The following is a 27,479-nucleotide window of genomic DNA, read 5'->3' on the forward strand; positions in this document are numbered from 1 at the left end:
CAGGAGTATACAGTAACTCAAGACAATGGTCATATGTAGCAGAGGAGGGAAATGTATTGCGAAAGTTTATACTTTGTGGTGATTTACTTGATGACGCACACCACATTCTCTTGCAAGAATGTTGTCTTAAATATGTATGCCTGAATATAAGGTTAGCCCGAATATTAGGTAGATTCCCTATATAAATTTTTAGGACGATGGAATAAAAGGTAAAAATTTTAGTTGAGTCATTTAGTTACATGTATATAACTAAAATCACATTTCACGAAGCAGTGCAATAATATAGAAGGATTGCTTTATTCACCCTCATATTTCATAGAACCAGCTTGTTTACACTTTATCCATGAATCTTTGCGAGAAGTGCTTTTTTCTTTATCATCAGCAAAACCCCTTGGCATCATCCGTCTAGCACTAAAACCCAGCGTGTATCTTCATTTCTGTCTCTTCTGTCTTGAGGTAGAGTGGTTTTTGAGTTCACGCATGATCTGACATGGGAGATTTTATGTCTAGACTGCCATTGACGAACCAGTGGGGTTGGGTGCGTGTGTGCGTTGTGTGTCTTGCACTTGTATGTTCGCAGTCTCTATAACATAATCACTCATGTGATTTGTGGTTGGTCATAACATTTTATGTGGCTGTAGTTCCTGTAATTTTAGAATATAATTATCTGTTTTGCTTTGCTCAAGTAGGTAACACTGTCACTGCCCTAAAACGTACAGGGCACAGATGGGTCTCAGTGAAAAGTACTTTACCTCCCAGTCTTTCCCCTTAGCTACTTAGTTACTTCGTCAGAATTAACTACTGTTACTTGCGTCCTTTCTGACCGAATAGCATTTTTCCACTTTTTTAAAAGCAGTTTTTCAAAGTCTTGTTGTAACAACACTCAGTACTTTCAATTTTAAGGTTATAACCTGGGACTAGTTAATGTGTTGGCTTCGTCTTCCCCCCCCTTTGATGATTCCTACTAAGATAATTTTTATAAACATCCTAAAACTAGCTTTGAATGGAGTTAATTTTAAGCAAATATGTTTTCCTCAGGTACATTTTTGTTCACTATTGAGTAGAAAAAGTATCTTATAATCTGAGATGCTATGTAAAGATTCAAAAAGCAGTTTCCTCTTTTCTAATAGGTGACATCAGGAAGTTAAAAACCTTACCTTATATTCAGGCATACACCCCAAGTTCAGATTTATGATATATTAGCCTGATTTGTGTGTATATTCCAAGGCATACTGGAATCCTTGTACAGCTATCAGAAATCTACCTTTTTTTTTTTTTTAAGATTTTATTGATTTGACAGTGTGAGCACAAGCAGGGGGAGCTGTAGGCATAGGGAGAGGAGGAAGCAGGCTCCCTGCTGAGCAGGTCATCCCATGCGGGGCTCGATCCCAGGACCCTGAGATCATGACTCAAGCCAAAGGCAGATGCTTAATGTACTGAGCCACCCAGGCACCGGAGAAAGCTACCCTCTTTGATAGTTTTATGAGTAGCGTGGAATCACATCAAGCAATAGGGAGATAAAAGAACCGTAACTGTCTTACCTACTTTTTTACATTAATTCTTCATTTTTTAAGTTTTCTTAGTGCCATGTTTAGGTCATATCATACATAAAATGTAGGTCTTGGCCTCAAAATGAATTAATACAAAGTACTGTTTAGATTATGAAATAGTCAAATGTAGGTATTTCTTTGGTGATTGTGTCTCATTTTTAGTCCTAAGCATTTGAATTTCACTTGTTTGAATTCTTTCCTTTTTGAGTTGGGGAATATGAACATATTTCAGTTTGGATTAGTGTATAGAAGGATCATTTCACCAAATAGCTTATAAGTAAACCCAACGAGGACAGAGAGGTTGACACCTAGGCAGTGACGCCAGGGTCTTCCCTTATTTTTGACCAATATTTATGTTGGTAATGCAGCGGAATAGCAGACAATTCCTACTGTTGCAGGAAATGTGAAAGATGTTTACCAAAGAAAAGCTAGGGCCTTTCTTGACCCCTGAATGTGGCCAAAATAATTCCATAACTGGAGGTACCTCAAAAGTAAGGCAACTGATTAGACCATTAATTCTTCCCAGCAAGGGAGTCCTTAGTAAAGGCAACGTGGATATACAGTCATGAACCTTTAATGAAACTGTGCCTGCACAGGAAAATTGAGCTCTGTTTGGGTGTTTTACACAATATTAGCATTCCTTCGGATGGTAAACACAGGCAGTAAAAGGGAAATCAGTCCAAGGGATGGTTAATTTTTTATTGCCAAACTAGGAAAAGCTCAGGTGCTGTAAGTTGAATGTATCTTTATAAAGGCAAGAAGAGACAAAGTGGATCGAAACAGCATGCCTGAAAGAGTCCAGCTCTGCCTCGTGCCCCCACTTAGAGGACCACAGGTAGGAAGCTTATAGTTGTATGTCTTGAGGTCATTTGCAAGACTGATAAGCATACTGGTTGGTGAATTTAAGCTTTTAAGTCACTGCCAGCTTTATCATGCAGGAAAGCAGATAAGTCGACATAGATTTCCTCCCCCCCACTTTTTAAAACAGTTTGGTATTTTAATACTTCTTGGTACAGCTCTGAAGATGGGGCTCGGTTATGTTAACATGACCATGGATTCACCACAGGCCAGCTGTCACTAGTATCAAGTAGGTAGAAAATAGTATCTGCCACTTTTCCCTTCCTGTATTAACAGGCTTTTTGAAATTGTATTTGCTTTGAAATCACATGTTTTTAGGATTCAGAAAAAAGGAAACTTCGTTGTTATTCTTATTTTAAACTTTGGTATTTCTAGTCACTGCAGTGGTTGAGTTTTTGATTTAGTGTTCCCATTTTAAATTTTTGTTCCTAAGGTTTTCCATCCATTAAATTTATCACAGTGAATAGTTTTAGACCATCTCTCAGTCTTTTCTAGAATGATCATACTGGAGAGAAAATAATTCATTCACAAGTTTGTTGCATACAAGGGAACGCGAGGTAGTTCTTTGCATCGAATTCAGTACAGGTATTAATACTTTTGCTGACAGTCAGGTGAAATTTGCCTTGCCATGAAACCCAGCCTAAGAAAATTGCTTGCCTTGTACCAAAGAAAATAAATGGTATTTGCTCATGGCTGGTCTTTTCTTGATGTTTTACCTTGAAAACATTTCCCCACTCGTTGTTAACCTACCTGTTAGGCTTATGGTCACTCCAGGTGTTTGAAAATGCCCAAAGGTGATGAGCATTTGTCTGAAACAGAGCCCTGTTTCTTAGCATGTACGCAAGATGGTATGCCGTACTGGAGATTGGTGAGGAAAGAGAGAATATTTCTGTTTTCCTCTGGAGCAGACAACCAGACAGGATATTCTCAGAGTGTCATAAATGGGAAGGAAATGAAGAGATGCTAAATGACCAAGACATGGAACTATAGGGTTCTTGCTTTCCCTTTCTATAAGAAATAGAAATGAATAATTTTCTGTAACATTCTCTTATCCTTGGCTTTACTGTTAATATATTTAGGATCTTGAATATTTAAAATTCTCATGATGTTAATAAACAGTCTGATACATTTAGATATTTCTTTTTCTGCTTTCAAGAGTTACTACAGACAGAGTACTTAGTCTGGGAAGAGAAATATATATAACTTCCTTAATTAATCTTCATTTCTTTTTTTTTTCCAATTTATTTGTTTTCAGAAAAACAGTATTCATTATTTTTTCACCACATCCAGTGCTCCATGCAAGCCGTGCCCTCTATAATACCCACCACCTGGTACCCCAACTTCCCACCCCCCTGCCACTTCAAACCCCTCAGATTGTTTTTCAGAGTCCATAGTCTCTCATGGTTCACCTCCCCTTCCAATTTACCCAAAAGCACATTAATCTTCATTTCTAATATCTTTTTAAAAACTAGGCTCTACATGTTAATACTAAACACAATTTGAACATTTAAAAGCCAACCATGAACCCCCTGATAGCTGCAGAGGAAATTCTTGATTAATTATGACAGCTTTCCTGTCTCTTTGTGACAATTTCTTGACCCTTTCAAAACGAAAACGAAGTCCTAGAAGTAGCTTACAGGTGGGGTACTCTCTTTCGCGGTGGTGTTTACCAGCTCTCTATTAAAGAGCGTGTTGCGTTTCACAACGTAAATCAGCATCTCTAACCCTGTCCACCTTCCTTTTTGTGCGCTGGGTTTCTTGTTTGGATAGTTGGGCTGTTACTGAGATGTAGTCTGCTTCAGTGCATCGCAGAACATCCCCCAGCAGCGTGTGGGTGGGGCAGGGGTGGGGCTGGGCAGTAGCTACACTCTCCCTCCTGCAGGGACAAGTCGGAATAGTGCCCGTGGCCTGCTGTGGTCCTTCATTGCTGAGGGGGTAGCGGGAGCTTCCAGTTTCAGGAGTGCATCTAAGACTCTAGGCCGAGCCTAGCGCACCTGAAAGCCCCATTTTGAGTTATTTATCCAGTATTTACCCTGTTTTTAAATTGCATCCTCTTGCAGAAATGCTCTTGAATGTCAACAATTAACATGTTTATTAAAAGTAAATTATAGAACATAATAATTATCAGTGCAGACTAGCGTGAGGCCACATTATCTTAATATTTAAAAAATGTTTGCCTAAAATCGTTACAAGGGTTTTCTAAAGTTATTGGAGTCCTAGAAGTACATCATTTCTTATATAGACTATTTGAGATCATTTTTGTGTGACTTCCATTAGGCTCTGGTCCAGCAAAGAAATGGAAACTTATTAATTAAGAAACAGTCTTTCCTGTCCCTCAGAAAGTAATTTTTAAAAAGAGGACATATATAATATAAATAATTAGTTACTAGATATCACTCAACCACAGTACCCTCGCTACTTAGACCTTTTATGACTACTTATAATTAATTAGTTGGCTTATAATTAGACCCTCTGGTAGGCCAAGAGACTTTGTTAAAATTAAGTTGGGCTCTTTCTTGCCTGTGTGCTCCACCTAACCCAACCACAGACCTCTGTTAGCCAAAAAGGAAGGGAAAGGGTAGATGTTGGACACCTGCTCTCTACCATGACTGAAGGAGACTGATAAATTTAGGGAATATACATATACGGGTGGGAAAGTGACTCGTGATTTTTCTTCCTTTGTTATTTTACGTTAAGATATCACTAATAAGGCACTGTTGAGACAAAGCAAGAAGACAAGTATGTTAGAATAACAAATGTTTTGGAATTTTCTCTTTGGTTTGTAGTTAATAATTGCCCTAATTCGCAAATATCATACCCAATGTTTTTCTAACTCCTTTAAATTAATCCGTACTGTTGGCTACCCTCACCTGCTGCCCTCACTATTATTAACAGGAAGTGTAGTCTTTTGGGAGTCAGGACTCCAGTCTCCTCTGCTGACTCAGTCTGTGAGCATGGGTAAGTCTCGGAAGCTCTCTGTGTCACGGTATGCCCATTGTAATATCCGTATGGTAGCTTTCAGCCCATGTGTCTCTCTCTGGCTGCCCTTCCTCATTGCATCTTGTGTTCTTATATCTCATTCTCACTTCTGCCTTGTGCTGTTCATCGGGCAGCAGAACCAGATAGAATGGAAGATAACTTCCATCTCACTTAACAGATGGAATTTTCCACAGACACAAATTAATAATGTCGCTGTTTATTACGTTCCTTGCAGATGTATTATTAAACATACATGCCAGCTCGCCCAATTAGTCAGACTTTCCCTCCATATTTAAAAAGAAAGAGAAATTGACTCAATTGTGTTATCCTAAAAACAACAACAACAAAACAAAACTGTAACTAATTTAGGATATGCAGTATCTCCCTATTCGTGGTATTTAAGGGTTGGCAGGTATGCGTTAACGTTTTTGTAACAGCGTCAGACTGTCAGTTAAAGGATAGTATTTTAGCTTTTTTTAAAGCCCAAGTTATTCGTTTTCTTTTCTGTTCATTTATGTTGTTGTTTTCGTTAAGGAAATGCTAATAGTTGGGTGTCTGTTTTGTAAAACCCAGGTTTTTAAAGATGATCTTTATGTTTAATGGAGATAAAACAAGAAAGGCAAAAAGTCTGATTTACAACTTGCATTTGGTTCTCGTCGGTTAGTTAGAAAGCTAACAAGTACTAGGATTTGTCGGTGATCTCTGCAGATTTGATATTCCTAGCTACAAAATGGGAGACTCTCTTTGACAGAAGCCACGATCCCGACGTAGTGGTGAGGAAGCCTGTTGACTGGGCTGCGTGGTCAAAGTGCCGGCATATAGTGTATCAGGGGAAAGCTTGCCATATCTGAATACCCAGTTCTCCAAAATGGTTTTAAAAATCCGTATTTCAAGAGTGGAAATCGGGATGGTTTTATTACTAGACAATATTTATTGAGCGATCATTGTGTCTCCTACCTTAGAATAATTCTTAGATTTCTAAGCCTTCTGTTGCAATGTTGGCAGGTCAGAATGTGGGGCATTCACCTAAAATTGTTGGGCGCATAGATCCTTGAAAGTAATCCCTTCAAGTATATACAGAAAATGAATTTAGAGATGATTCTTGCAGATAACTGAGAGAGAAAGGACCTAATTTTAAAGGAGGAGGTCTATGGAAGAAAAAAAAAGAAGAAGACGACAAAAGAGAAAAAGAGGTCTGTGGGGTCAAGCATAGAGCCTGCTGTCTTGGACAGGACAAAGACACAAAGCCCGTGTCTTTAATCCATAAACAGCAGTCACGTTATGTGTGCCTCACACGCCGCTGAGAGGCTTACAGCAAGAGCGCTCTTACGCTAATTAGCATGTGCCTGGTGCCTCGGAAGTCCTCGGTTCCAGGTACCCGGCACTGCCTGCTTGACGTCAAAACGCCGCGAAAGAGGCAGTGCGCACAGTGGTGACAGCACCCACCCCGGAGGTCCCGTGTCTGAGTCCAGGTCCTGGCTGCACCGTTCCTGGCTGTCGACTGAGACAAATGACTCCCTTTCCCCTTGCCTCACTTTTCTCACCTACCAAATGGGGATCATACTAGCCCCTGCTTCACAGAGTTGCATTAAGGATGCAATGCGTTCGTGTAAGTCAAGCCTGTAGAACAACGTGGGCAATTAGCCCACGTGGGTAATTAGCACGTTGCAGCTGTTCGTTACGGTCATGTATGTCTTGAGAACACAGTTCGGGTTGACGGGTGAACATCGTGGGTTTGAACTGCATGGGTCGCGTGTGTGCAGATTGTTTTTGACAAATACACTATGGTCCCGAAAATGTCACTTTCTCTTCTGTATGATTTTCTTAATAACTTTTTTTTTTTTCTTCTGGCTTTACTGTGAGACTACAGCATGTAATATATGAAACTCACCAAGTATGTGTGAACTAACTGTTGACATCAACTCTAAGGTTTCCAGTCAACCAGAGGCTCTTAAGTTTTGGGGAAGTCAAAAATTATTCATGAATTTTCGACCCCCATGCTGTCTTCGAGTTCATACCAAGTGAATACGGTTTTTCAGGACTCCACCACGATGTTTTATAACTGAGTGCTTCTTTCAGTAGGCCCAGTCATCTCTGCCCCCATTTTCCACAAGTATTTCTCTTTAAAGATGTCAAATGACGTGCACTTTCTTAATGTCTCTCCATGTACCTTCATAACATTTGAAGAGCAGCTTATCTGATGAGCGCCAAGGGGTCAATGTAGTAGGCACAGATTTCCCATGAAGTTTGTCTCTCTCGTTGGTACTGCCAGTTCCCACAATCCTAGCATTCCCTGGGCATCAGTCAGTGTCTACAAGGAATGATTTTCAAATATTAAAGCATGTGAAAAGACAAACAGGCCAAAACTCAGAGCTCTCTAGGGACTATGACCTCCAAAACAGACTCTGTTCTGACATTTTCACAGGCTGCTTGAAGGAATTCCAGCAGGGCCATTCCATTTGGTCAACTCCTAAACAAACCTTCTGTCATCAAGGACTGATTTATCGATTTTTCTCCTTATGTACTTGTTCTGAAGAGATTAAGATAGTAGATATGGCTGCTTAGACACTTTTAAGGCATTTGATGTATATGATAAGTATTATGCAGAGGACTTCTGGTATTTTGAAGTAGTAAAACAGTTATTTGCTATGTTTAAAGAGATTTCTTGCTCTGAGTTGACTTTTAAATTCTTTCTCTTTTTCATTTTGATTCCAGGAAATCTGTGTCATAATCACATCTCGCAATTAAAATGTTTTCAGTTTGAACCTAATTATTTAATAAAGAAATTGATTAAATTTGAGAATGACCTTTTCAAAAATAAATACGCATGTATACAATGACTTGTTTCCCAAGGACCTTTGGCATGTGTGAAAACAAACAGTTCTAGTGGTGTAGGATAATATTCTATGAAATCTTGTGTGTTTACATTATGCTTTAAGGTCACTTGAGTGGGGGAGGGCAGATCTATAAGTTGTTTTTCAGTTCATCTGAATTCTCTTAAAATAGTCTATTGTATATTATTATAAGGTTCTTTATAAAAACATTATAGTGCAAAAAAAAAATATGAGAAGGGTAGAACCCAAAAGATTTAGAGCCTGAACAACCTAAGGAAATGGGTAATTAGGATTTATTTGATTTATAGTTGGCTTTAAATGCTACCAGCCCATGGTTGTCCCAGTCTGGTGTGTCTGAGTGTATGTATGAAACTCTAGGGCCAAACAGCATTCTGCATCTGAAGGAGCAGGTTTGTTGGGGGGGGGGGTCCGGTGATTGTGTGGTTTCTTTCCTTCTTTGCATGTTTCTTTTCAATGAGTTAATCCTTTGGGTGAAACGATGAAGCTTTAAGTATTAAACAAAAGAGCTCCTACACAATCAGAACTTTCCTATGATTCAATATCTGATTTTGGTGTCAGATTGCAATACGTTTTGAGCAAATTTTAAAGTAGGACATAAGTGAATTGGTATATGATTTCACTCAAGCCTCTTAATGTCAGGATAAATAAAACTCATGTTATCATATCGTAGTAACCCATCAGAAACTCAGTGTATTTTAGAGGTCTCCTTGGTAAAATAAAATGGAAACAAAAGTGAAATAATAAGGTGCTTAGTAATTGGTCACAAGTAGTTATTGAATGTACCAAAGAATTACGTGCCTCTTGATTGATGTGTATAAAATGAATATGATGAAAAAGGTCTGTATGCTCTTATTACTGTTTTTCTCGGGCCAAGAATAACAAAGTGATATTTTACTAGACATACTCTCAGTATGAGAAAGTATTACTTTTCTAATGTATTTTTCTAACATAGATGTTTCTGTCTCACACCGTCATTTTCAATTAGATAGTCTCTGCGTCTTGCAAAAAAGTGGAATTTGATTAAATAACTTGCTGATAAACTAGTGAAATCTCTGGCTGCATCATCGTGTGCTGGTTTATTTGTGTATAGAATTAGAGTAGCTGCGTGACTGTGTGCTCGCTGAGTGCTTTCAGAACGCTCAACGGAAACAATGTTCACACCTTCAAAAATCTGAAGATTTTGTTGGGACCCCCAAGTATAATTTGGAGGATTTTCCAGATCAAAGAATTTAAACTTACACCAAGCAGATCGAGTTAGGATTGAAAAAATTGAAATTTAAAGAAGTACAAGAACTTAGTCCTAAGCTATGGGTTTCAGAATCTGTTCTAGACAGTGCTGTTGTTTTTGTTCTATTACACTATGTAATAGTGTACTCTGTGTAACATGTACTTTCTCATAAAAGTGGATACCTTTCTTAAATGACCATGAATGTTTCATATATCCTTGAGGGTGGAATGGTATATAAATGTTAGTTAGGTCATTTGGTTCATAAGGTTGTTCAAGTCATATATTCTTCCTGATTTTTTTTCTTGTTCTGTCAGTTGCTCAGAGAGGTATGTTGAAAACCCCAACTAAAACTGTGGATTTATTCCTCCTTTCGATATTTTTTTTTCCTTTCATGTATTTTGAGTATCTGTTACATGTTCTAGAGTACTAGATTAAAAAAAGTCTCTGTCTTTCAACCGCAATATTTCGCTAGTTTCCATTTAAAGTAATTGTTGATTGATTTGGCATATTAGTTACCTGTAGCTGTGTAACAAACTACTTCATACCTTAGTAGCTTAATACAAGACACATTTATATCTTGCCGTTTCTTTGGGTCAGGAATTTAGGCAAATCTTAGCTGGGTACCTCTGCCTCACAGTCTCTCAGGAGCCTGCACTCAGCCAAGGCCATGTCATCTGAAGGTCCAGCTGAGGAAGGATCTGCCCGTAACCGTTGCTACATTGTTGTTGGCAAGATTCAGTTCCTTGAGGGTTGTTGGTCCAAGGGCCTCATTTCCTTGCTGGCTGCTACCTGGAGGCCACCCCTGTTCTTGCCATGTGGGCCTGTCCAACATGACATCTTACTTTGTCAAAGCCAGTAAAAGAGAGGTCTGCCAGCAAGACAAAAGTAATTTTTTTTCCCCAACATTTCCTCAACAGTGCCCTATTCTACTGTTGAGAAGCAGATTACTCAAGGGGAGAGGACTATACAAAACCATATATACCAGAAGGCAGAGATCAGTAGAGGCTATCTACCAGAGTTGAGTTTAAGTCAATCATTTTGTGGCATGTTGTATTTGTTCAGTCTGTTCCTTACTCCTCTTTTCTTCCCCCTTTTTTTTTTTTTTTGTTAATTCTGTTTTTAGTATTTTGTTTATTTTTGTAGCATCCTATTAGCTATACTTCTTTCAAATGTTCACTTATCTTTCTTTTCTAATGAAGGTCTAATATGCTGCTAATTGTATCCAATAAAATGTTCATCTTAGTTTATTTTGATCTCTGTAAGTTCCATTTTTTTTGCATTGTTTATTCCTCTCATCACTGTATTCACGTTTTCCTTTAAATACTTGTACATAGTTATGGCTATTAATTCATGTTTTTTTTCTGTTATTTTTGCATCTGTTTTTATTGACAGATTTTTCTCCTATTACAAAGACATTTTCCTCCCTCCTGGCAAGTTGTCTACTAACTTTTTATTGGATATAACATCGTGAGTGTTACATTGCTGAGTGGCTGGATTTTGTTTTGCTTGTCTTCCTTTAAAGCGTGGGTCTTTGTTTTGGTTCGAGTGTTGGACTTTTGGATCACTCCCAAGGCCTTCTTCAAGCTTTGTTAGGAAGGATATAAGGTAGCATTCCCTCCAGGGGTGGTGCCTTTACTAGGCCTTGACCCCCTTTGGAATCTCTGCCGAATGCCCCACTCAGTGCCCCGGGGAGATCTTTTTGCTCAAGCTAGTCACAGCTCGAACATCTCCCAGCCTCCTGTGCACCTTGGAAGTGTTCAGCCGCTGGTTCTCTGGTCATTTCTTACCCCGCCTTGTGAAACTGCTGTGGGCACACATAACTCAGGACTGAGCAGACACTCCAGGGTGCCCCGTGCAGCTCTCCAGGACTCGTTCTCAGTAGAGGCCGCAATCTGCCGTTCCGCAATCCGCCCCGCAACTCCTGGCTGTCGTTGCTTCCCCTTAGCTCTCATCTCCGGCTTAGGTTTTTCCATGTGTTTCTGCATGATACTGCCGCAGGCCTACCTCGCACTGTTGGGGGCTCGAGCTCACGGTCAGCGGCTGAGAGGCTCATCTCAGTTGTTCCCTTTCCTCTAGGAGTCCCAGTGCCGCACTGCCCGCGTCCCAGTGCGGGAAGGCCATTGTTGCACGCATTTCGTCCAGCTGTCTGGTTTCCTCCGGTGAGAGGCTGGGTGCTGTTCTTGTTTTCCCATCATAGCTGCGGACCAGAGTCTGGAATTAGGGATTTAATACACGGCCCGTGGGCCCTCCACCTCTGCCTTCTGACTGGACTGCTGAGGCGCTGCTCTGTGTCTGGGCCACCCCCCCCCCCCATATCCCACACCGAACACGGAGACCTTGCTGGGTACAGCAGACCACTCCCGGCTTGTGGGCTCAAGGCTGAGGCTGATAGTTATGGGGACACTTAGGTCAGCCAGCTTTCCAGCTTTTGCTGTCGGTGCAGGGTGGTGAGCAAGCTTGTCAGGTGAGGACCTCCTGGATCTCTCGGAGCCAGGGGTGGAGGCAGTCCGCTGTTCAGGAAGTCCGCATGCTTCAGTGCGGGACCTCAGGGAGGGAAGAATTCACATGTCGGCAGAATCCATTCTTCATTAATAAAGAAATGATTATATATTATTTTCTCTTCACAGAAATGTTGAAATTCAGAAAACTTCTCTTTGCCCCAGTATTTGAATTGGATTCAGTTTGGCAAAAGAGTCAGCCTTTAGCCGATTTAGAAAATATAAAGAGTACATTTTTCTTCTCACATGTGTATTAATGGGAATTTTCTTGTCAAGAATATCTAGTTCTATTAAGTGAAAAAGCATAGAATTAAATTGCAGATTCGCCATGAATGCAACTCACCATCCTCTCTGCATTGTCCCATCAGCCCCCACTGTGTCCTCCAAAAAACACCCTGCAGAGAATTACATCAAATTAATTTTGGCATTTTATGTACATACATAGTACTCTCACCTGCCTTCTTTCCTGTAGTGTGCATTTTTCATAATACACATACAGTGTGTACGTATCAAGGAAGGAAAAAAACCTTTTTGAAAAAAATATGCCACATATATAATGGGAAATGCTAGAGTAAGTTGGTAGCTTGTGATTGTATTACGGTATTGGGGTGATTCTCCAGAGAATTAGATTCTACTTGGAATTCTTGGGTTCTGCTCAGAGGCCACTAAATGTCAGGTTGAATATTCACAACATGTAACAGATTCTTATTCTTTGTTGACAGAGTTTTACAGGAGAATTTATACTGAGGGTTTGCGTGGTATAATAGAAATGAAGGAGAATGTTACTGAGATCACCTGGGGATCACAGAGACACAATTCAGTCAAAGTCTCTGTCGTCTGAGTCCCATGGTCTATGCTTCTGCATTACCCCTGGGCCCAGTGGTTGACAGCTCCCACCTCGGTTCACATGGCCTCTCTGGCTGCCCACCTGTGCCCTCCTGTGGCTGTCTCACTGTTGCCGAGAAGACAGAGCAGGTTAGGATGCAAGGAACAGATGGGAGTCGCTAGTAGCGGGCAGGGTGAGTGAGGCGTCGGTGTCAGAACTGGCCCCAGAGCCCCAGAAGGACAGAGCCCGGAGCAGGTGTTCAGGTCCGTCAGATGGCTGTCAGATTGGTTCTTAGTCTTGTTCCATCCAGGTGACGTGTTGACAACGACAGAGGGAAACCAAATGAAAAGTAAAAAGATTAATTGTATTTTTGGAAATTAGAATCATCGATATATACTCAAACTGTGGACTTTAGAATGTATTTGTTTTTCTGTCTAGTTTCAGATATACGGTTCCATTTGATTAGCCCAAATGTTTGAAAAACAAACTTGCATTAATGTGTGAAGTGGTCCAAATATACTAATGCAAAGCCTTCTAAGAGAATTTTTATTTGTAAGCCAAATACTTTTTATAAGGTGCTCTTCCCTGCCTTTACTTTTTTTTTTTTTTAGGAATATAATCATATAGGTCATATACCTAACACTTGTATTCTGACTGTCTTACTTTGTGTCTTCTCACAAAAACACTTCATTGCTTGCTTCTTTCTGCGAAGTAACCAACCAACACACATTTTTTTCAAAATCCACCTGCAAATGAGGCCCTGTGTTAGGTTTTTCCATGTGTTTCTGCATAATACTACATTCTTTCCCCTTGCCTATACAGTAGGCCTGGAGCCCAAATTGGCAAATAGCTAAGCGAAAGTACAAACTTGTGCCTGTGGAGAGAGGGCTTATTCCCTGAATGGGTAAAGTCATTTTCCCTTGTGAGATGGATTGGAAGTGTTTTCATTTTATAGGCATATAAACTGAACAGAGATTAAATAATGCAGGGACAAGAAGTGAAAAAGGAACAAAGTTTTAAAGATATGGTTGCTTTTAACACCACCTCTAAGGTTATAAAGGGAACTAAGGTTATATAAGGATATAAAGGTGTTAGAGTAGGGCAGATAAATTTTATTTGGAAGAAAGAGTTAAAGGTATTTTGAAGGCAGACTATTTTAAGTTTTATACACAGGAAATAGGTACAAAAGGTATAAATACAATCGCATAGAAAGCTAAAATGTTAAGATCTTGCTTGGGCAGAGAATAGTTTTACTTTAAAATTTCAAGGCCTGTTGATGTTGATGACATTCTGCCTGTCGCATCTGCCAGGATTGCCCCCGTGGGTACGTTTTCCCCACATGCACGATGCGTGCAGATGAAGCACGGTCCCCACCCTCTTCTCGTGTTGTACTTCACTTTACACTCTTCTCAGGCGCTTCCATGCTCGGAGGGCGACCCTACTACCAGGCACCTTGGTCGTTCGGACCAGAGAGCTTAGGCAGTTCTGTGTGTCTCTTTATTCTAGCCTTGTACTTCCAAAGGTACTCAGCTAAATGAAGACATTTGAAAAATTCCTCTAATGGAAGATGTCCAAACAGTCATTTTGTTCTTTTTAACCTTTTAAACAAACACATTTTCAGGTTAGTGAGTAAAATTGAGATCCTAATAATGGATCGTCCTGTTAATGGCAATTTGTTTCATATTAAAGTATTTGATATTTAAACATTAAAATAAAAATCTCCTTTAATGTAGTCTATATATCGTTTTTCCCCCTATGAAAAAAAATATATAAATATAATATAAAGGGCTATTTTTCTGATTTCCTATAGTAGGGTAATAATGTTTTTACCTGTTCTTTTTAACTCCTGAACTTAGACCAGTTTATTAACGTTTTAGTGAAGAGTGATTTATGGGTAAGTTGCAGGCACGCCTGAACCTGTCAGCATGCGTCTTCTAACACTGTAGGCTCCTGTATACCATGAGAGTTATGACTCTGAAAATCTTAACATTGATACTAGCATATATTTAATACCTGCCCCATATTCGTATTTCCCCACTTCTCCCAATGATATCCTTTGTTGGTTTTTTTCAACCAGGATCTTATCATGTGGCATTAACTGCATTTAGTTGTCCCCTAATGTCCCCTAATCTGGAACAGTTTCTCTACCTTTTTTAAAGACTTGCTTTTTTCTTTCTTCTTCTTCTTCTTTTTTTTTTACATTTCTTTTTTTTTTTTTAAACGATATGTGTTTTTTCAGAGCAGTTTTAGGTTTACAACAGAACTGAGAGGAAGGCACAGGGATTTATCATATGCCCCCTGCCCTCACACATGCACAGCCCCCCCCATGATCCGCATCACTCACCAGAATGGCCCATATTTTACTTTACCAAGGATGAACCCACATAGACACCTCATAATCACCCGGTGTCCGTAGTTGACCTTATGGCTCTTTCTGGGTGATGTACATTCTGTGGGTTTGGACAAACGTATAATGCCATGTGTTCCCCATATTTTGACAGTCCTCAATACCCCCTGCACTCTGTTCATTTCTTCGATCCCCGCCCCAGCCCCCAGCCTAGCAGCCTTTCATCTTTTTAGTTCTGCCTTTTCCAAAATGCTATATAATTGGAATCATCCAATAGGTAGCCTTTTCAGACTAGCTTCTTTTATTTTTTTTAAAAGATTATTTATTTATTTATTTGACAGACAGAGATCACAAGTAGGCAGAGAGAGAGAGAGAGAGAGAGAGAGAGGAAAGCAGGCTCTCCGCTCAGCAGAGAGCCCGATGCGGGACTCGATCCCAGGACCCTGGGATCATGACCTGAGCCGAAGGCAGCGGCTTAACCCACTGAGCCACCCAGGTGCCCCACAGACTAGCTTCTTTTAAAAATACGTATTTAAGTTTCCTCCATGTCTCTTCATGGCTTGAGAGCTCATTTCTTTGTAGTGCTGAATAATATTGCATTGTCTGGGTGGACCACAGTTTGTTTTATAGAAGGATATTTCTATTGATTCCAAGTTTGGTGATTTATGCAGAAAGATGCTATAAATATTTGCATGCAGGTTTTTGTGTGAGCACAGGTTTCTGATTCCTCTGGGAAATGCCAAGGAGCACGATTGCTGGATCGCATGGTGAGAGTATGTTAACTTCTACAGAAAGCCACCAAGCTAATTTTCAAAGTGGCTGTACCATTTTGCATTCACAACCACTTTTTTAGTTTGTTTTTTAATCTTACACTACTTGGCATTTTTTAAAAAGATTTTTTATTTATTTAATTGACAGACAGAGATCACAACTAGGCAGAGAGGCAGGCAGAGAGAGAGGAGGAAGCAGGGAGCTGAGCAGAGAGCCCGATACAGGGCTCAATCCCAGGATCCTGAGATCATGACCTGAGCCGAAGGCAGAGGCTTAACCCACTGAGCCACCAGGTGCCCCACTACTTGGCATTTTTTAGAAGTCCGGGCCAGTTATTTTGCAAAATGACCCTCAGTTTGGATGTCTGTTTAGGTCCTTGCGATTAACTCAGGTTAAATGTTTCAGTGGGAATATTACGTAGGTTGACATGCGTGAATTACATCAGGAGGTACGTGACGTTGGTTCCATTACTGGTGATATTCAGGTTGATTACTTGGGTAAAGTAATGTTCACCTCCCATTTCTCCTATATAAATGTCTGCTTTCCTCTTTGTAAATAATAATCAGTTACAGTATAATTAATTACAAAGTAGTGTGTAGGATAGTTCTGTGTCCCAAGCATCTTTCAGCCATGGTTTTAATGATGGTTTTTGTTTAAATAAGTTATCAAATAGGTACTTGAAATTGATGGTTTTCTAATTCTGACATTTTTTCTCTAGTAGCTGACATTCTTCTGAAAAGAACCTTCTTTTCTAAGGGAAGTATCACTAGATTGTTTTTTATAATTGGAAAGGTACTATCCATTTCCATCATCATTTGTGATACAAGTGGTCCCAAATTTGGCCCATGAGAGCCTGTTCAAGGTGATTTTTGTGTTCCTTTGACCCATCCTCAGTTTTTGAGCACATACCTTCTTTCTGGCAAAGGATGTATCAGGATCTTCTTAAGCTTTCATGGCCCCATGAAATTAGTCCTGAAATTAGCCCTTTCTCTAAGGATCCCTGGTTCCAATCACTGAGGAATAGTTTTTAGAAACCAAGATCTGAGAGCTAAGCACATTCATTGTTACTTGGGTGTCATTGCTTCTAGGCCTTTTCAGTAGACAGAGCTAGAACTTTTAAAGAAAAAAAAATCATCATGTCTACCCAAAAGAACCATGCAACCTTGAAGAAGATGAACAAAACCAGAGGATTTACATGTCCAAATATCAAGATCTGCTGTAACACTATAGTAGCCTAGACAGATAAACAGTCTGACCAGTGGAACAGAAGAGAAATCAGAGATAGTGTTTATCACTTAACTCACTACAAAGGTAACACGTACGTACAGTGGGAAAGGATGGTCTTTTTTAATAAATGGTTCTGAGTTAAATATCCACTGGAAAGAAATTTACATGATACACACACACACACACACACACAAAGTCCAACTATGAAAGGTTAAACAGTAAAGCTTTTAGGGGAAAACATCTCCATAACCTTGGAGTTAACAAAAATTTCTAAACAGAGCACAGATAGCATGAGTCAAAAGGGAAAAACTTGACTGGTTGCATTATGTTTGAATTAATAACTCTAGTGCACCAAAAAACACCATTGAGAGAGAAAAGGCAGCCCATAGAATGGGAAGAGATAATTCTTAATCCATATATTTAACTGAAGATTCTTCTCCAGAACATATAAGGGACTCCTACAAGCCAATAGAATGAACCAGACAAAAGCCTTGACACAAACTTCACAAAAGAGGAAATCAAAATGGTGCCCACATATATGGTCATGGATATGTGTTCATTAGTCATCGGAGCAGCGCAAATGCAAACCTCAGCGAGGTATTACCACGCGCCAACTAGAACAGCAAAAATGGAAAAACACCAGGTAAATCAAGGAGCATGGTGTATGGAACAGTTGGTGGAAATGTAAATGAATGTAACCATTTTCAAAAACTTCTGCATAATTCTAAGTATCAGCGAGTCCACTCCTAGATTCTGTTCAGCAGAAATACATACAGGTGTTCATCGGAAGATGATGTCGTAACTTGAGTGATATGAAATTGCCATTTTTTTGTAAGCACGATGAGCGATTTCATGAGGTTCAGTCTACTGGAATGCCGCTAGCACTATTAGGTTTTTTGTTTGTTTGTTTTTATTTAAATTCAGTTAGCCAAGTTATAGTTCATCATTAGTTTATGATATAATGTTCAGTGACTCACAGTTGAGTATAACACCCTGTGCTCATAATATCGCATCCCCCCTGAATGCCATCACCCAGTCCCCCAGTCCCCCACCCACCTCCCTTTCTGCAACCGTCAGCTTGTTACCCGGAGTCAAGACCCTCATACGGTTTGTCTCCCTCTCTGATTTCTTCCCATTCAGTTTTCTGTCCCTCCCCTATGGTCCTCTGCACTATTCCTTATGTTCCACATATGAGTGAAACCATACAATAATTGTGTTTCTCTGATTGACTTATTTCACTCAGCATAGTCCCTCTCCAGTTCCATCTATGTCGATGTAAATGGTAGGTATTCATCCTTTCCGATGGCTGTGTTATACTCCACCGTGTATAAGGACCACATCTTCTTTACCCATTCATCCACTGTTTGCTGTAGGGAAAGACTAGAGGCCGCCCAATGCCCATCTCCAGAAGAATGGCCCGTAAATTGTCACCTATCACCCAGTGGCATATAGCAATGGGAATCAGTACAGCACAGCAACATGTGAGAATCCGTGTGACTTTCACAAAAATAACACAGAGTAAAGACAGCTAGTCACAAAAGAGTATGCATGATTTGATTCCGTTTATGAAGTTCAAAAACAGGTAAAACCATGCTCTGGTTTGAGAAATCCAGGCAGCAGTTACCACTGTCAGGAGAGAAGTGATTGGAAGGGTAGTGCAAAGGGAGGGCTCTCCAGGTACGGGAAATGTTTGATTTCCTAATGCCAGTTGCCTGAGTGCTTCCAGTTTGTAAACATTCAGCAGCAGATCGTCCACTTGTGACATTTGCCTTGTTTGCATGTATATTAAACTTAAAAGTTAAAAACTAAAAATAAAACAATAAATAGTAAAAAAAGGTTACCTGGGAAACCACGGGGAAATCAATGACTTCTGATCTGTTCCTCGTCCCACCTCAGTTCTACCATTAACCTGTCCCCATGCTTGTTTCTGACCGTTCAAAATAAATTATAAGCATCTGTGCATGCTTCCCGGCACACGTGTATATCATATGTCACCAGAGTTCAGTATTTACTTCGAACGACCTTACTGTGAGCGCCCGCCGTCTATGCTTTTCCTTGCATTTCTTCTCCCCAGTCCGTTGCTGGCCCTTCTGCCCAGTTGTGCTCTGAGATGCCACCAGGCTCTCTCAGGTCCGATTCTGAAAATTTCTTAAAATAGTATTGTCCGAGACACTTTTGCCTCATTATAAGCCGGCTTTTTATTGTGAAATTATTGACGTTCTTTATGTGCCCTTGATACTTGCCAAATGTATTTTGTGAATGTTCTCCTTGTCTGTGCCTTCCTTATTGATTTTCTTAAAGTGTCTTGTGATGAGCAAAAGTTTTTATTTTTTATGAAGTCTAATGTATCAATTTTTTTTTTTTATGATTACTGCTTTCTTCCCCCCAAGAAACCTTGGACTACCCCCAAGCCATGGAAGTCCTCGCCTTTATGAAAAAACCTTCTAATGGCTTTTCGGTAGTTGATGTTACATGTATGTCTGTGATATGCTTCCAGTTAACTTTGATGTCTGGTGTGAGGTAGGGGTTGAGGCTCATCTTTTTCCATATGGATTTCTGGTTGTTTCAACACCATTTGTTAAAAAGCCCCCTTTCCGTCTACTGGATTGCTTTGGCACTTTTGTCTGAAATCCAAAGACCATTTAAGTGTGGGGCTGTGACTGCCTCTCTCTTCTGTCCCATTAATATGTTTCTTAATTCTTATGCTGGTACTATACTGTCTTGATTACTGTAGTTATAGGCAGTCTTAAATCAGGTTGGGTAAGTTTTCCAACGTTGTTTTCCTTTTGTAAGAATGCTCAGATATTCTAGGTCCTTTCCATTTCCATTTCTACTTTATAGTCAGCTTGTTTTTAAAAAAAAAAAAAAAAAACCTAGCAGGAATATGATTAGGACTGTGTTGAATCTGTAGATTAATTTGGGGTGAACTAACCTCTTAACTTCAGTCCATCAGTATAACATCCCTCCATTTGTATTGGCCTTCCTTAATTTCTCAGCAGTGCTTTCTAGTTTTTAGTGTAGAAACTGTGTACATCTGGGACACCTGGGTGGCTCAGTCAGTTGGGCATCTGCCCTTGGCTGGGGTCATGGTCCCAGTGTCCTGGGATCCGTGTCCCGCAAAAAAATTAAAAAATAAAAAAATCTTGTGCATATATCTGTTTTTGGCAGTGCTATGAATGAAATTATTTTTTAAATTTTAATTTATATACTCTGGCTTCATGACCTAAAAATAACTTTCTGCTCTACTTTGCTGATGCTCTTGTAGACTTTGAATAACCCTTTCTTAATTCTCCCATTCTGATCTATGTTTCTGTGAAGCATAAGGTGAAAACCCCTTTAAAAGACATTTCATTCTGCATCAGTTCAGATAAGGACTTATTTTCCTCAGAACTGCTAGGAACTTTCTGGAGTGAGTTTATTTGTGCCTGTATGTTATGTGATAGTCTTGCATAAGCACATGTGTACATATGTGTACTTTAAAGAAGGTGACAGTTATGTTGCCATCATTGTGGGTGGATGCATTTTGGCCTTGGTTTTGTGATCATTGTTTATTGGCGCAGCATGTTTTTGTTAAGTGTTGAACTCTGTGCCAGATGCTCCTCTGCACAGGGGTAAGCTACAGCCTCTTCTCTCAAGGAACAGCCCAGTGGCTTAGCTCATTCCACAGTCACTGATGAGTGTTTATTGGTGTTGTATTTGCTATAGAAACAGAGCAACCAAATATAAGGAAATCCAAGAAAAACCCATGTTTTTGGAAATATTTCTTGTCTGATAAAAATAGGGCTTCCATACTACTGACATTACACTGTTTTCTTTATTTTAACTTGCCTCTGTGCGTAAGTATGACCTAGCATATACTGTAAGTGAGCATCTCCTCCCAGCAGCCTTGCCATTTGTGACTGAAAATTACTGTCACTGAGCTGACACATACTTCAGGAAAACCACCTTTTTTTCCCCCCTCCCTCGATTGAGAGAACTGGGACCAGACTCTGGAAATCAGAAGACCCTGCTTAGGCCTGAGAGGGCCCATCCATCCATTTAGGCTCTCTAATGTGCATGAAGTTCCATGCTATTAGGAACATCCTGAAGTGGTAATAAATGTCCCTTTGAAGGAATCGATGACTGTTGGTGATGCTAATATTGTTGTAAGCTGCATTTAATTAGGTATATGCCGTTTTGTGCTTTACACATCTCTGTGTCCAGGAATTTGCCCTGTTATTTTAAGACTATTTCTAGAATATTTTGGTTTCCCAGCCTTTTTTTTTTTTTTGGTTCATTTGAAATTGTATGTAATATTCATAAAAACAATGGAGATGTACTTTGTCATGTTAGTTCCCAAGGCCTTCTGTCCTTCCTTATGAAGTATCATTTATGAAAATGTGTATATGTAGATTCTTTATACAGTTTGAATATCTAATATCCCACTTCTCGTTTTCTTTTTAAATTTCCCTTATTCATATTTGTTTTCTGGGTATAGTCTCTAATGTTATGACTGAGAAAATGTTTCTCCTTGACAACGCTTGAGGTATGTTTGCCTTACTACTTCCTATTTCTTTTCCTGTTTCTTTCTCCCTTACTAGACATTCTCACCCCCCTCTTTGAAACTTCCTAACTCCTTGTAAGTTAACATGTTAGTAACATTCTTGGAGGCTTAAAAATCTTCACGTTTCCAAAATTAATATTTAGGGGAAAAAATAGAAGCTACAAAAAAACACAATAGTCTGGAAAAGAAACCATTGTGATGATATGTAAATAAATACTAATATCAGTTTTTATGAGATGTGCTTTCATTATAAGCCAGTGTTTGCACTTCTCATGCTTGGTTTTGCATTTTCTTTGGTCTTTTTATGCTGTTTAGATACTTAGCTTATTAGCTCTTTTAAAAGGAGTTTGACTCTTCTAAAAATGGCAGTAGCATATACTTACAGCAAATTTAGGAGAAAGAAGAAAAGGAGAGACAAAAAGGTTACTACATACACCCACTTCTCCGATAATCACAGTAAAATTCTGTAGTAGCTCTTTGATCTTTTGTCTGTTTTGGTTTTAAAATGTCGATTAAAATTTGTTTCCTGGGTTTTATTGTTTTATCTTTTTCAATTTAATATATTTTTTATAGTTTTTTTTTTATTTTTGTGCTTTATAAGCAACAACTTATTGCATATTGGCTCAAGTGAGTAGATTAGTTATAGTTTACCCATATCCTTACTCTTGGACACTTGAATTGTTGTTAGTTATTTTGCTAGACTAAAATCTTTGTATATAATACACTGCCACCTTTGTAACTGTTGAAATACATTTTAATTCCATCTGTTCAAGTACTCTGTGTGTGTGTGTGTGTGTGTGTGTGTGTGTAACAAGCATGTCAGTTTATTAAATGCAAAATGGAGGAAGAGCTAGGGAACATTTTCTTTTTTCTCTTTTTTTAAAATTTAAATCCAGTTAATTAACATGTAATATATTGATTTCAGAGGTGGAGTTCATTGATTCATCAGTTTTATATAATACCCAGTGCTTATTACAACATGTGTCCTCCCTAATGTGCATCACCCAGTGACCCCATCCTCCAACCCCCCTTCCCCCGGCAACCCTCAGTCTGCTTCCTGTGATTAAGAGTCTCTTACGGTTTGTCTCCTCCCTCTCTGATTTCGTCTTGTTTTATTTTCAAGTATTTCTTACTTGATGTAAGATGTATCCTGGCTAAGGGAATGGACTTTGGGCTCTTTGGACAGAGCGTCTGAGTTTAAGAATCTCAGCCAGTGGGGTGACTCAGTCTGCCTTCAGCTCAGCTCATGATCCCAGAGTCCTGGGGTCGAGCCCTGTGTCCTCGGAGCAGGAAATCTCCTTCTCCCTCTGCCCCTCACCCCACTCGTGCTCTCTCTCTCTCTCTCTCTGTGTCAAATAAATAAGTAAAATCTTAAGGAAAAAAAAAAAAGAATCTTAGGCAGTTACTTTACAAGTGTATTGGTTTCTTCATTTGTAAAGCGGGATGAAAGCAGGTTAACTGTTCATACCTGTCAGGGTAGTTGAGTAAAGGAAACGAAACAGCATTTTTAGCTGAGTGTCTCATATACAATTAGTGCTCAGTAAAATATCTATAGTAACTGTTATTGAATTGGTTGTAGTTTATAGAAATAAAGGAATTCAAATGAAATTAAGTCTCATTTATATATTATAGCTAAAATGCTCTCCCTTGTATTTGAGTGGCTCGTGGAATTATGTGTATAATGGTAAATGAAACAATTCTAGTTTGTGAGATGGTGAAAGTCCCTTGTAAATTAATTTTATAGTTTGAAATTTTGAAATTACTCATATACCATGGACTCCATTAAAATGATTTTCTCTAATTAGCATTATTAGACTGCTTTACCAGAACGTGGCTTTGAGGTTGGTAGTATATTATGTCATCTGCCTGTCCCTCAGACATTGAAACTAGGTGGAATGTTTGTTAACTGAAAAGTTTTTTTGTTTTTTTGATTTTGTTAATTCTTTTCAAATGGCTTCTCTCTTCATGTTGTAAAAGAAATGTCAGGCATAACTTCTTTGCCAAATAATACAAAGAATGACAATAGTGTGTAATATGTGAGAGTCATTTCCTAGAACAATATCAGAATCATAAGATAAGGAAATACCTATTTTGCAAAATGTCAGAATATCATGATTTGCTGACCGTTCTGATGAAATAAATTACTCATTTCTTCTCAATTTGAAATTCATAAAAATGCCTTAAAATTGTTAAGTGCTTGGGACGCCTGGGTGGCGCAGTTGGTTGGACGACTGCCTTTGGCTCAGGGCGTGATCCTGGAGTCCCGGGATCGAGTCCCACATCGGGCTCCCAGCTCCATGGGGAGTCTGCTTCGCTCTCTGACCTTCTCCTCGCTCATGCTCTCTCTCACTGTCTCTCTCTCTCAAATAAATAAATAAAATCTTTAAAAAAAAAAAAAATTGTTAAGTGCTTTCTCAATGGCTGCCTTGCCTCTTTTTATAGAGATACATATTTGCTAATCTAGAATTATAATACTTAAAATTTGTTTAAATGAATTACATATAGACTGTTACTCTGATGAGACACTTTGGATTGTGCATTTTACCATATTTTACCATAGAAAATATTTTACTAAGGTTTAGTATTTTTTCATCATAAATGTAAAATATGCTCATTTTTAAAAAAGATTTTATTTATTTATTTGACATAGAGATCACAAGTAGGCAGAGAAGCAGGCGCAGAGAGAGGGAGAAGCAGGCTCCCTGCTGAGCAGGGAACCCAAAGTGGGACTTGATCCCAGGACCCTGAGATCATGACCTGAACCAAAGGCAGAGTCTTAACCCACTGATCCACCCAGGCGCCCCTAAAACATGCTCATTTTAGACAATTTTTAAAGTTCAGAAAGATAAAATGCAGAGCGTGTAAGTAGGCTAAGAGTCCTATCATTCACAGTATTTTGTCCTGATCTTTTTTCCATTCATATAATTTCTGAAAAGATAAAATGGTGACCACATTGAACGTACATTTATATGGCCTCCTTTTCTCCTTTCATCTTATAGTGAATTATTTTCCATGTTATTAAATATTCCTTTGGAAAAAAAAATCACTTTTACTTATGTGGCTCATTGTAAGTACTCGATAATTGTTTTCCAGTTCTGAAGGCATTATTTCAGTGGTTGTACAAGATATCATTATATACTTGTCATAATTTATTCACTCTCTTGTTGATTAACAGTTGGATCATGTCTCTGCTGCTATGGTTAATGCTAGCATAGAGAGCACTGCACATAAATTATTTTGTTTATCTGTATATTCTAGAATATTTCTTTAGAATAAAGACCTAGCTATTGAATTACAGGGTCAAACAGTTTAGACCTCTTTCTCGATTCTTTAACATAGTTCCAGTGGCTTTTCTAAAATAAACCAATTGATGCATTTATTGGCAGGGTTTGTCAGTACTCCCAGCTTTCTCCTATTTGAAAAATCTTTGTCATTAAAATTTTTGAAGGTTGAGTTATATTTTACATACACTGAAACGCACAGATCTCACATGTACACTTTGACTCGTTTTCTAAAACTTTCTTTTGAAATAATTTCTGACTTATTTATTTGCAACTAAGTTGCAAAAATAGTGCAAAGAATTCCCCAATACCCTCTATCCAGATTCCCCAAGTGATAATGTCTTAATCACACTTGCTTTATCCTGCGCTTTCCATATCCATACATAATGGTTTTCCCAGAACTATTTCAGAGTGAGTTGTGGACATACTGCCCTTTTCCCTCCAAACACTTGGGTGTATGTTTCCTAAAAATAAAGATACTGTCTTATATAACGATGGTATAATTATTTAAACCTATAATTAACACTGATATAGTGCTGTTTACTAACCCCAGACCTTATTCAAATTATGCCAGTTGTCCCAATAATATCCTTTATAGCAAACGAAATAAAAATGTCTTCTCCCTGTTTCATGGTCCAGTGGGATTTATTTAGTTGTCAGGTAGCTCAGGCTTCATTAAATGGAACAGTTCTGTAGGCTTATTTTTTTGCTGCTGTTTCTCCTTCTTCTTCTTTTTCTTTTTCTTCTTCTTCTTCTGTCTTTTAAGACATTGTGGAGGAGTATGGGTTATTTGGAAGTATATAGGTCAGTTATTTGTGGAATGACAATCAGTTTGGGTTCATCCCTTGGTTCCTCCTGATGAAATGAGACCATGCCCCTTCAGCAGGAAGACCACAGAAGAGGTGTACGATGTCAGGTTGACCCTTTATTGGTGATGCTAACTTCAGCATGTGGTTAAGGTAGTACCTTCCGGGTTCCTCCACTGTAAAGTTACTGTTGCTCTGTTTCTAATTTTGTAAGTAATAAGTATAATGTGAGGAAATACTCTGCCATTAAGTGAATATCCTGCTCCTTTCAAACCAGCTTGCACCTGTCCTAAGTAGTTTTGGTGTCCCTTGGTAATTCTTGCCTACAACCATCATGCTGGTGACTTCTAACTCCATCATGCCTTACATTTATTAGATGGCATTCTACTCTAAAAACAAGCTTTCCTTTCTACCCTCTGTATTTGTGTATTATATCAGCATGGGATCATGGATACTTATGGTATTTATTAGTAAATAATACTATTTGCTAATAGTAATTCTGTTACTATTATTATTTTGATGCTCAAGTTGTCTTAGATTTGGCCAGTTGGGGTTTCCATCAGGCTGCCTTCTGCATTCTTTTTCACAGGTTCCCATCACTGTTCGAGTACTTACTTGCTTTCTGACACAGCAGTATGTTCCACACTCAACTTGTACTTCTTCCTGCCCTAGCCCTGCCATCAGCCCTTTCTCTTAGGAAGTCTGGTTGGTTTTAGTGGAGTATTTATAAACCAAGACCTGGGAGCTGGGTGTGATGTGCTTACCACTACTGTTTGGTCATTGCTTCTAGATCTTCTCAGTTGACAGAAATAGGAAATACATGTTTTTGTTCACAAACACACGTCCATCTGTATCTGTTCTTGTCTACCTGCATTACTGCATGTGTTAAAAAATCAGGCATCTTTACTGACATCTCCACTTTTATCCAGCACCACAGGCTTCTCTGCAGCCTCCCCCTTTCCGTATTTAAAACCCCCTTATCTGACAGGGAGAAAACTGCTTTCATCCTCCTCCCTCCCATCCACAGTGTATTTTCTAGAATACACATAGTATTCAATTCTAGAATACCCATAGTTTTTAAAATTGCTAACTCATGCCACTGTGAGAAATAAATCTGCTATACTTGAAATGGGTAAACTTCATGGCATCAGTAAACCTATTTTAAAAACTTGCTAACAGGAGTTGAATCTTTATTTACCTTCGTTTTGTCTTTAGCCCAAAGGTAGATAGTCAGAAGTTGCTAAGGTTGGTTCTGGTTTCTCTTCAGTGTGTCCGTGTTATTTATTTGAAATACAGCTGGGTTCATTTATTGTGTTTGTATTCAAATTTAGGTATTCTTCCAACTTTGCTGATTTTGTTGATTTATTTTTGAGAATGGAATATGTTAACAAGGTACTAAAAGTCAAATTATAGAAAAAGAAAGATGTCCTCAGTGAAGCATCACTACCCACCGCTCGCTCCTAACCCATCCCCAGCCTGCACCTTTCCGTCCTATTTCCGCACCCACTGAAGGCAATCAGTCTCCTTGGTTTCTGGTTTCTCCTTTTTTGCTTTTTTTCTCTCAGATAAGCGACTCTATTTTCTTGTTTTCCCTTCTTTCTTATACAAGAGGTGACATTGATAATGTTAGAGTTTGCTTTTTTCACTTACTATTTTCTGAAGACCGCTTCATCCCAGTTTATATGGTGTGGATGCCCTATGGTTTAGTCA

At 39.0% G+C, this 27,479-nt stretch overlaps 1 protein-coding gene across 4 annotated transcripts in view; it reads left to right on the forward strand.

Moving 5' to 3' along the window:
- MRTFB (myocardin related transcription factor B) overlaps window positions 1-27,479 on the forward strand; it is a 184,610-nt gene that overhangs the window by 67,152 nt on the left and 89,979 nt on the right. For 2 of the 4 annotated variants that reach the window (XM_044233088.1, XM_044233091.1), the window contains one exon: window positions 5,304-5,366. The exons of the other annotated variants lie outside the window; for them this stretch is intronic. In XM_044233088.1, the coding sequence (XP_044089023.1) occupies window positions 5,304-5,366 (63 nt within the window). The remainder of the gene's footprint in view (window positions 1-5,303; window positions 5,367-27,479) is intronic. 4 annotated transcript variants of the gene reach the window in all.

The sequence above is a fragment of the Neovison vison genome, chromosome 14 (assembly GCF_020171115.1).
Source record: "Neovison vison isolate M4711 chromosome 14, ASM_NN_V1, whole genome shotgun sequence".
Lineage (NCBI taxonomy): Eukaryota > Metazoa > Chordata > Mammalia > Carnivora > Mustelidae > Neogale > Neogale vison.